Source organism: Sardina pilchardus, chromosome 16 (genome assembly GCF_963854185.1).
Source record: "Sardina pilchardus chromosome 16, fSarPil1.1, whole genome shotgun sequence".
NCBI classification, from domain to species: domain Eukaryota; kingdom Metazoa; phylum Chordata; class Actinopteri; order Clupeiformes; family Clupeidae; genus Sardina; species Sardina pilchardus.
Genome location: NC_085009.1, coordinates 335,001 through 346,657, shown reverse-complemented (window position 1 = coordinate 346,657; position 11,657 = coordinate 335,001). Strand labels below are relative to the sequence as shown.

General features: G+C 43.3%; 1 protein-coding gene across 1 annotated transcript in view; it reads left to right on the top strand.

Annotated features, from left to right (window-relative positions):
* The first annotated feature begins 7,064 nt into the window (after window positions 1-7,064).
* LOC134060451 (retinal guanylyl cyclase 2-like) overlaps window positions 7,065-11,657 on the top strand; it is a 22,190-nt gene continuing 17,597 nt past the window's right edge. The window contains exons 1-3 of the mRNA XM_062517179.1: window positions 7,065-7,863; window positions 10,570-10,871; window positions 11,504-11,657. The exon at window positions 11,504-11,657 is cut by the window's right edge and continues 222 nt beyond it. Coding sequence (XP_062373163.1) covers window positions 7,065-7,863; window positions 10,570-10,871; window positions 11,504-11,657 — 1,255 coding nt within the window. The remainder of the gene's footprint in view (window positions 7,864-10,569; window positions 10,872-11,503) is intronic.

The following is an 11,657-nucleotide window of genomic DNA, read 5'->3' as shown; positions in this document are numbered from 1 at the left end:
TTGGCTCGCGTCTGCCACTCTGAAACACTATCTCCGTCTGTAGGAACGCACACGCTACTTCTTACTGTGTTGTTATATTGTAACACCCACAATATTTGAGTGTGTCTACATTCGCAAAGCTGACGAAACGGACTCGGCACGACATGAAATTTAAGACCTCCTCATCGGAAATTCTAGAATTCAAGACATTTTAAGACCTTGAAAATCCCAAAAAATAAATAAGACATTTTAAGACTTTTTAAGGACCCGCGGGGACCCTGCCAATGTATGACAGCTGAAGGGGGACTTAAAGGGATATTCCACCATTTTTGGAATTAAGCAAATTTTCCACCTCCCCTCGAGCAAAACAATTGATATTTACCTTTTTCCCGTTCTTCCAGACATTCTGTGAGTCTGGCCATACAACTTTTAGCTTCAGCCTAGCATAGGTTATTAAATCGGATTAGACCATTAGCATCTCGCCTGCTAGCCTCGCGTTTCAAAGTGACTAAGATTTCCTGTCATTTTCCCATTTAAAACTTCTGTCTCTTCTGAAGTTAGAAAGTGCAATAAGACAAACTGAAAATGAAACCTGGCGATTTTCGAAGCTGATGTGACATGGAATTACACTCTCATTCTGGTGTAATGATCAAGGAACATTGCAAACATACTATGGGCGCAGTGATATCATGTACTGCTTGTGCTTGTTGCCTATGGGGACTATTTTCAGGTGCTGGGTGATATGTGCCCATTATTACGCCAGAGGATGTGGTGTAGTTCCATGTCAAATCAGCCTAGAAAAAACGCCAGGATTAATTTTCAGTTTGTCTAATTGCACTTTCTAATTTGAGAATAGTCACGTTTTGAATGGCAAAATTACCGGAAATTTTAGTCACTTTTAAGCGTGATGCTAGCAGGCGAGATGCTAATGGTCTAATCCGATTCAATGATCTATGCTAGGCTGAGGCTGAATGAACGGGGAAAAGGTAAATATCAATTGTTTTGCTCGAGGGGAGGTGGAAAATGAGCTTAATTCCCCAAATGGTGGAATATCCCTTTAATAGAACACAGAAGAGCATAATGTGGACCAGATGCTAAGAAGGATCATTCAAATGGAAAGATGATGTGCGGACATTTTTGATAAATCTATAAACAGTAGGCCTACTTCAGATTTGTTTTTTGTTTATTTGTTTTTCATTTTGATGTCCTATTTACCTTGCACCTAGTCTATTGATTCTTGGTTCACTGGCTTGATATTGGTCTGAATTGTATTTGTTCTATTAGTATTGGTCATTTTTATTTAGCCTATATGGCTACTTTAAACTGTTTATTAATGTCCATGTAATGATGACTGATGTAATTGTAAGTCACGCTGGACAAAGGCATCTGCAAGAACTGCAAACATAAACACGAGCAGGTGTGTGAGATGGATTGAGAGAATTGGTGTTTTTATATGCTGGTGAACTATCAGTATTTTGCGAACCAAATGACCTTTTAGCCCTACTGGTGAATTGTGTGTATCTGAGAGTCTGTTGGGAGAAGTCTCACCAAGAGCACCAGAGCTGTATGAACAGCAAGTCATACTGGCCATGGATTACAGGCAAGAGACTTATTATAGCCTCTCTCTCTCCCTCTCCCTCCCTCCCCCCCTTCCCCTTTGCACCTTCCCTCTGCCTCTCTCTCTGCTTCTGTAATACCACTGAGGTGAGAAGCTTGAAAGGTTGATCCTGATCTTTGCACTAAAGCTGTTCTGGTTGGTTTTAGTGCGGTCCGACCCTCACAGATCCCTACACTCCACTTCCCTCAGTCACTCCATGAACGGCAGCAGAAAAAAAATGGAGGCCCACTTGGATTTATTTGTGGTGAACTATGACTTTTTTTATTTGCTCTTTTGAACCTGCATTCTGGATTACCACTCCACCTGGGTATAGAGAAAGAGACTTCCTAAAGAGATTATCAGATGTGGATTACGAGGGGGAGAAGGTCTTCCAGTAATTATTGCATCTTCATTGTTCTATTTTCCTGTGAGATTCTTTTGGAATGTTTCATCTCCCTGGCATAAGGTCTGTTCCTTGTGTTAACCACCGCACATTCAGCAATTGGAGGTAATGGCATGCTGCCCTTTAAATTCCTAATTTAATTCCTGTAATGTAAACTTTTGAAATCTCTTTATTGACCCCTTCTTTCTCTCTCTCTCTCTCTCTCTCTCTCTCTCTCTAGTCTTTGCTTTTTAGCTTTACTTACCTATGAGGCTTATTCTCTGTAGATGTGTTTGAACTGAACTGTTCATACCATACTCCACAGAGACTAATGTGTTTGTTTGAACAAGGCTATCTGATAAGAGTATCGTGGGGAAGAAGGGGCTGATAATGAGCTATTTCAGCAGAGCAGACCAACCCTGGGCAGTGATGTAAGGGAATGTATGGTGCTGTGCCATGTGTTTTGTCGTAGTAGGCATTGTTAAGTAGCTATGATATTTTCATGTGTTTATGTGTAAGAGGAGAATTGATGCTGGATAGCTCTGCTATGCTCTCTGCAGACTTCCTGTAACACAACAGGTAAAGTGCAGGATCATGCATCCAGTGTCCGTGGGGCACACATACCGTACATTACATCATAGGCTTAGATCTGTAGCTCGAAGTCACTGGATGGAAAAAGTTAATGTTACTATTCACTAGTTTGTGTTTGTGTGTGCATGTTCATGTTCACACTATATCCTAATCTCCATCTATATAGCGTTTACAAACTTAATTCATGAGCTCTGTAAAGTTCTCAAAGGTGTGCGTGTAGGACAGTCAGGTTTTTGCATAAGGACATGGCTTTGCCAGGGGTGTGTGTGTGTGTGTGTGCAGAAGGAATTTGCTATTTCCAATTTCACACAATTCACAATTTCTCTCTTTCTTGCTCTCTCACTCCTTCTCCGTCCCTCTGTCCCTCCGTCTGTTATCGTCTACCCTCACCATGGATAATCTACAGTGCAGATAGGCTTTGAGGAGATTAGGCTAAAAGCAGTTTCTCTCTCTGGACCCCTGCGAGGAGGAGAAGAGATAGAAGGAGTGAGAAGAACCGTTAAGGCACTGAAAGGAAAAACAAAAACACAGCTTCATAACAAGAGGGCCTCCAATATATGAGCTCAACTATACCTTTCTCCCTCTCTCTCTGTCTCTCCAGACCTCCACCTCTTGCTCTCTTTCTTAATGAGCTTATTGATGATTAAGGATCTGTGCTGGAGCTTAGTAAGTGCTCTACATCTGTTAGCAATGATGGCCTCACTAGCTGTGCTAGCTCTCTCTCTCTCTCTCTCTGTGTGTGTGTGTGTGTGTGTGTGTGTGTGTGTGTGTGTGTGTGTGTGTGTGTGTGTGTGTGTGTGTGTGTGTGTGTGTGTGTGTGTGTGCGCGTGGGCGTTGTGTGACTGAGGCCTGAGCCTGCTACGAATACTTGCCAGATCCTTTACCTTACTCTGACTTGTGCTACCTGAACTGAACTAAAATGTATGTCCTTTCCTTACTTATCATCCTTTACCATTTCATTTCTACATATTCCATTGAGACACGGGGCATAGTGCACAATTGGAACTTTGTAGGAATTGCACTACATGTATGTATTCAGCATTCATATCTTTTTAGCTATTTCTGTCCCCAGTCATTTTTAAATACTTCTGTTTGGAGAGTTACACCTGCTCATGACCAACAATTCATTGACAAATATGAAATAACAGTATTTTTAAAAAAAATCCCATTAGTCTGATGGAGTTGACATTTTCTGATGGAGCTGATTCATGTCTTTGTTGACTTGGGAATACTTAATTACTGCATTGTGAAAAAAATAGTGGTGAACATGATGTCTTTCAAATATTTTATTTTTTAAGTTATAGATTACGATCTGATGAAGTGGGCATCTGAAAGAATTACAAAATTAGTCAAAACATGTATTTAGCTATTATATTGTGCTTTCTGTTAATGCTAGCTGCAAACAGACACCAGAATAAAATAACAAATTAAAATAATTTCAGTTGTAAGAGAAGACACTGGCATCTCTCTCTCAATCCAATTCAAGTAAGCTTTAATAACAAATATTTTCTGCATTACCAAAGTAGAACACCCTCTCTGATCAAATCTGTGGAAAAAAGCACAGGTGTTTGACCAACGCTATGCATAATTCCTAAATAGTACATCAGTATAACTAATCGTTGCAAAACTACGGCCCTTTGAAGCTTCAAGTCATTTTAAACATTGTAGTGAGTGAACAATCATTTTTGTTCAACTTCCAACATTATTGCCTATACTTATATACGCGAAATACGCATTCCAGTGTATTCCAGTGTATTCAAATAAGATGAGATGTATCGAGTGTAATTTCCCATCTACAAAGCTTTGAAAATGGCTATAACTTCCATATAAGGCCACCAACACCTTTGAGGGCTTCTCATTCAAAATGTATGTGACACAAATTCATCTTTATTTTTTTCCAGTCATACACTATATTGCCAAAAGTATTTGCTCACCTGTCTTGCATCTTGACTCACATATGAACTTCAGTCACATTTGTGAACAAAGTGAAGCGCTTTGGGTTGTACTCTGTGCACGTTAAATGCGATATATAAATAAAATGACTTGACTTGACTTGACATCCCATACTTAATCCATAGGTTTATGATGACGTTGGTCCACTCTTTGCCGTTATAACAGCTTCAACTCTTCTGGGAAGACTTTCCACAAGGTTTAGGAGTGTGTTTATTTTTTTTACCATTCTTTCAGAAGCGCATTTGTGAGGTCATACATTGATGTTGGAGGAGGAGACTGGCTCTCAGGATCCACTCTAATTCATCTCAACAGTGTTTTATTGAGTCGAGGTCAGGACTCTGTGTAGGCCAGTCAAGTTCATCCACACCAAACTTTATCATCCTTGCCTTTATGGACATTGGTTTGTGCATTAGTGCACATTCATGTTGGAACAGGAAGTGACCATCCCCAAACTTTCCACAAAGTTGGGAGCATGAAATTGTCCAAAATCACTTGGTTAATGAAGCATTCAGAGTTCCTTTCACTGGAACTAAGGGGCCAAGTCCAGCTCGAGGATGGCCCCTTCCTGTTCCAACATGACTGTGCACCAGTATAGACTGTACACCAATAGTGTATGGATTATGTCTATGCATTAACTTTTGTTGTTATCATTATTGTCTGAGCATTTTTTTTTAATTGGGCTTGATTTTCAAAAAGCCCTTTTCATCTTGTCATTTCACCACATGGACAGTTAACATTTAAAAAAAAAAATATTTAGTATTTTTTGGAAAATACTGTCTTTAAATCCACTGAATTTGTACTGGATCTGCGGTCCTACATTGCACTAATCTGGCTATCACCATACTAAGCTCAATATTTTAAGAATGAACATTAGAATGATAAATTATCAAATGATAAATAGTATGGGCAGTCTGCGCTTTATTTCTACTGCACAAGAGGCGTGATCAATGGGCATCATTCAAATGACTCGGTACGCTTGGATAGTCCTTCAACCAATCAGACCAACGATTTGTCTTTTGGATAACCTATTTGTGATTGGACCCAAAGGTTGTGGACAGGTAGCAGAGAAGATGGATCAACTTTCAACTTTATTTGTCCCCCAATGGGGCAATTCATTTGTAGGAGTGAGGAGCATAACACAACATACAACACAAACCGCTCACATAGACAAGAGACAGATCACAGATGACAGTCAAAGGCAACATAATTGATAAGATGTTATAAAAATAACACACTGTGCTGTGCCTAGACCAAGCTGGCCAAAGTGCTATTAGACAGAAGTGCGCTGTGCAATAAGCCTCCTCCTTAGGGAGACAGCAGAGGGGATCAAAGATTGTTTATATCTGTTGGTTTTGATTGGTGGAAGTCTGAAAAGGGAACCAAAAGGAAGGAGCTCAAATTTTTGGTATAGTGGGTGGGAGCTATCAGACAGGATAGTTTTCACTTTATTGTACAACCTTTTATTGCAGATATCCTGCAATATATTGCACATATCCTGATAGATGTGCAAGCTTCCAGCCTGAGCTGCCGGGTGAAATATAAATTTGCCTGCAGGTCAGGCAGGGTTCACCCAGCCTAACGTTGCACCACATATGGTGCTCTTTTAATACAATGGAAGTCAATGTTAGAGTAAGAGTCATTTGTTTGCTGCACGTATCCAATCTAAACATACATTTTGCCGTTCATAGTTGAATTGCTTTGAATAATTATTGCAATATCAACAACATACTACTCCTAAATAAATCTTATTGAAAATAAACTGATCAAGTAAATTATACACACATAAGATTGACTGGTCATGTATGCAGCAAGAGGATTTAGCATGATATGATGAATTTGTGAATTTATGATATGATGAATTTGTGTCGCACACTTTTTGAATGAGAAGCCCTCAAAGGTGATAAAGTCTTTTCACATTCTGAATTTAACCATTTTCAGAGCTCTGCAAAGAGGAAATTACATAAGATATGTCTGATCTGATTGGATGTTTAATTCAGGAAAATGTGCTTGTAGTCGCATAGTTTCAAGAGCCCTTAATGTTGGCAGTTAAACAGAAAGGATTGTTGTCTCTCTCTATTTGTCAATGTGTTTCTTGAACAATGGATAATAATGTTGCAACTAATGTTGAAAAAGTAAATTTCGGGTTAAAGGGACACTTATGGTCGTGCATCATTCCCTCAGTTTGCCTTGAGATGGGAGAAATACGGATTTCAATGTTGGACTTCCTGCTATCAATGATGTAAAAATGATGTAAAAATCATTCCTAAAATCAGTCCTATTCTTGGGTTTCATTGAAATCCGTATTTCTCCCATCTCAAGGCAAACTGAGGGAATGATGCTCGACCATTCAAAAACATGACTGGTTTTCTAAAGATACAAAGCTTAATGCTAATCGGTGAAGTGTCTCTTTAAAGTAGTGATATTCACATTTATTTTCACTCTCCTCTCTCCTCTTTTCTTAAGGCTGACCATGGTGCTATCATTTGGACCCAATCTGCCATAGCTCCATATTTGTGCGCACACACAGAAACACACACACCCTCCCTCTTCCAGTGTCCTGCCATGGAGGCCAGCTCAAAGCGGAGCAAAGGACACGTCTCACTCTTACACACAGACTCCCATGCGGCAGACACCCACTCACACACACACCAGATACCCATCCTGCAGAAGACCTTCAGCTGGCTATGGGTGTGGCTGTGGGTGGCCACAGCGGTGTTGTTGCCGGCAGAGGCGTGGGGCACAACCTTCAAAGTGGCGCTGGTGGGTCCCTGGACGTGCGATCCGATGTTTGGCAAGGCCCTGCCCGACCTGGCAGCTCGGCTAGCCATGGCGCGCATCAACAAGGACCCCCACATCAAGAAAGGTTACTGGTACGACTACGCACTGGTCAGTGAGGACTGCCGTTCGTCGCGCGCCCTTTCCCGAATTGCTGAGCTCAAAGGCTACGGCCATGCCTACTATGGCCCATTCAACCCGATCGTGTGCTCAGCGGCTGCGCTGATGACTAAGAACTGGAATGCTGGCCTGCTCTCCCCTGGCTGCCTGGACCCCAGCACACACGAGCCTGCCGACGACCCCAATTCCTACAACGGGCCCCTGAAGCCGCGGACCGCCTATTCCACCTTTGGCCGCCCCCTGCCGCTCTCGGCACACGTGCTTTTCCAGGTCTTCCGCTTCTTCCGTTGGGCCCACGTGGGCGTGGTCAGTGCCCAGACGGACCTGTGGGAGGCCACGGGGCAGGAGCTGGCCTCTGCCCTGCGTACCCTCGGCCTGCCTGTCAGCGTGGTGACCACCATGGAGGCAGACGATGAGGGGCCACGGAGAGCCCTGAACACCATCCGAGAGAAGGACGCGGTCAGAGGTCAGTGATGTGGGATACATCTTTGTATCGTTGCCTTAATCTGTAGTATTCCTCCAGCTGCCATTAGACTGTTGGGGCCTATTGCTCTGTCAGTTAGCATGGCACTAGCTTAGCTGCATTTAAAACCATACTACTTCAAATGGAAGTTATGGACTTTAACATCATAGCATGTAGCTGAGATAGAAGTTGAACGTGTTTGCTCTGGGTACACTTGCCATCACACCTCAGTAGATGGCGATACTGCACTCAGAGCACTCAATCACAGAAGAAAAAGAAAGTTACTCTGGTCTGCCCAGGGGGTCAGGATTTGACTGATTAGCTTCGCCGATTAGCAAGGCACTTCCTCGTCGCCATTTTCCAGAAGTACATCATGTCCGGTGCCATTTCTCCTCATGCTGATTGGTGGCTGTTCCACTCTCAACTCATGCACGAGCTTAGTGTGGGCTCGAGCTCCCCTTCTATACCTTACGTCAGTCAGTAACCTAGCACTTAATTGGCTAAATAAAACGGCACCGGAAACAAGCCCCTTGAAACGCCATGTTGAAGCCTGAAAAAAAACCGTTCAATTTTGGCAATTTTCACTAGCTTAGCATTCCCATTGAAATTAATGGGGGCGGGACTTGTTCACTTTCTGTTCTTGGCTGTGTCTGAATCATAAGTAGACACACTGGGCAACGTGCAAGTTACGTCAGAATAGACTGTCCGAAAGTCAAGCGCTCTCACTAGATGAGTACTTCGTTTGGCGTGATTTCCAAGCGTGCATCGATGCATCTTTTTTGGCCTCAGATATCCCATAATCCATTGCGCAGCGCAGGTCAAGCTCCACACGTCATGCAAATCGTCAACACAGCCCCCTCCCCGAGTCAGGTGACGCCAACTAGTTTGTGCTGTCCAAATGTAGGTAGGGATGCATAGTGAGGAGCAAGCTAACTGAGACGCTACTGGAAAGAACGGTACTATCCAGCGTGCGCCCTTGACTTTTGGACACGGCCCCTATAATACCTCCATGGGTCTACCAGCAATCCCTTCTTTTAAAAGTTTTTTGGCGGGGGGCAGTTTGCAAATGGAGTGCATTACCACCACCTGCTGGACTGAGGTGTGATGACAAGCGCACCCTGTAACCTCGTTCTGGCTTACACTGGCCACCGTGTGAATTAAGGCCAATAGAGATCAAGGTCAAATGCTGTAGCAGATGCTGATGACACAGCAATTGGGGAAAAGTTCAAGTTCAAATTTTATTATAGCCATTTCAACAGTATGAAAATACAATTGATAGGAATGTGTTTTGGTATGCTCATATAATGTGTTGTCATATAACACACATAATGACAACACAATATCACAGGGGTAGCAACACTTAATACACAAGAAAAAGTGCAAGGATCACAGAAAAGCAGCAGTTCAGCTCAGTTGTGCAAGTGCAAAGAGAGGTAGCCAGGTATGGAGTAACCCATAAGTGATTAGTGCATGTTCAGGTGGCGAATAGCTTGTGCGTAGGTACTATCCCTGAAGCGTGATGTTTTGCATGTGATGCTCCTGAACCTTCTCCCTGATGGTAGGGGTGTGAATAGATGGTGTGCTGGATGGGAGAGGTCAGAGATGATGTTTTTGGCTTTCCTGGAAATTCTGGTGATGTAATGTGAGGCTATGGTGGGCAGACTACAGCCAATGATTTTTGAGGCCCTGCGCACTTCCCTCTCAAGCCGTTGTTTGTCCTGGCTGGTGGCACTACCATACCAGACCAAGATGGCGAAGGAGAGTACACTCTCAATGGTAGCCCGATAGAAGTGGGTCATGCCTGCTTCCTCAGCTGATGGAGGAAGTGTAATCTCTGATGGGCTTTGGAAATGATGAGACTGGTGTTCGGGTTCCATGATAGGGACTGATGGATAGTGGTGCCTAAAAAACGGAAGGAGGGGACCCACTCCACTACCTGGCCATTAATGGAGATGGGAAGGTGCTGATCTGCCTTTTTCCTCAAGTCAACTATGAGTTCTTTGGTTTTTGTTGTATTGAGGATGAGATTATTGTCTGCACACCACTGCACCAACTTTTCTACCTCACCCCGATAGGAAGACTCCTCCCCATCGCGTATGAGGCCATGTGCGTATGAGCCACATGACTTGTTCCTCTCTTAAAACCGTGTTAAGCCCCAGATGCACTCGACACATTGGTCACTGTGCGGTAATGGCAAAACCATGGTGGTCACGACCATAGATATTGGAAAGTTAGATACTGCATTGTCCACCAAGTTCTTTTAGGTGGCAGGTGTGAATGTGGCCGCTATATTGCGGGGGGGGGAGGGTTTAGTGACAGGCTTGTCACTAAACCATGTACTTGAAATGCCCCCACTTCAGGTCTTGTCTGCGTCTTTCAGTTGTTTGGCCTCACTATATCGCTCTTGCCAATGTCAATTATCCCTTCCTTGAGCACTCCATGTCACCCTTTTCTTACCCATTGACATACAGTACTCTTTCTCATCCTCCTGTTCATCTTTTTCTCATCACTCCCATTTTCCTTGTTTACTTCTGTCTCTTCTCTTCCCGTGAGAGTTACACTGACTCTTTCCCCCCGTCCCCCGACAAATAGTCCCTCGGTCCCTGAACAACACCTAAGGACACTATTCTTCCATGTTTTTCTTTCATTATCCATCTCTTCTTCCATCACACTCATCCTCTCCTCTCCTCTCCTCTCCTCTCCTCTCAGTGGTGATCATGTGCATGCACTCGGCTCTGATTGGTGGAGAGGAGCAGAAACGGCTTCTCACCACAGCAATGCACATGCGCATGGTGGACCGTGGCTATGTCTTCATTCCCTACGACACACTGCTCTACTCGCTGCCCTATAAGGACGTGGAGTACCCGGCTCTGACCAATGACAGCCTTCTGAGGCGGGCCTATGACGGCGTGCTCACTATCACGCAGGAGTCGGATGATCAACACTTCTATGAGGCCTTCCGTGAAGCACAGACCAAATATGAGATTCGCACTTCTACAGCACCAGAGCAGGTGATGGACATGAACACACACACACACACACACACACACACACACACATACAGTACACACAGATCAGTGTCTGCTTAGAGCAACTTCCACTCTCTATTGCAAACACACACATATTTACTGTTACACTTGTTAGAGATAAAGATAAAATATACTCATGCCTGCTCATTGCTGGATGATATTTTGCATAAAAGTCATTCCGTGTCAAAGGGACTTCTATAAAACCAATGAGATTGTGGTACAAACGTTTAATGGCTAAATCTCACTGAGAATACTCTCTTCCACTCCATACAGTTTGGTAAGGCTAGGAAAAACACTTTTTAAGATAAGAATGTCCAAACATGGCATCCAAGATAATTGCCGTTTTAGAGAGTGCAAACATTCAAGGGCAAAAGGACTATGAAAACAATAGAATTTAACAAAAATATTTTACAGGTTTTAATTATCTAACCTAAACATTGTGTAGACAAACTTTGAGGAAAATCAGAGTCAGTGATAGGGTGTCTGTTTGTCTCTTTACTGAGACGAATATTCACTAAGACATTCTTCTATGTGCGCATGTGGTCATTGCAAATAAGTGTTTTAGACATAAACTTGTGTTAACTTTGTATTCCCAAATGTGCATGCATCCACAGGTCTCCCCACTGTTTGGCAGTATCTACAACTCCCTGTACTATATTGCCATGGCAGTGGAGCAGACACGCTCAGACACTGGCGGACGCTGGGTCACAGGCGAGGCGCTGGCCAACAGCAAGGGGGACTTTGAGTTCAAGGGCTTCAACCAACGGG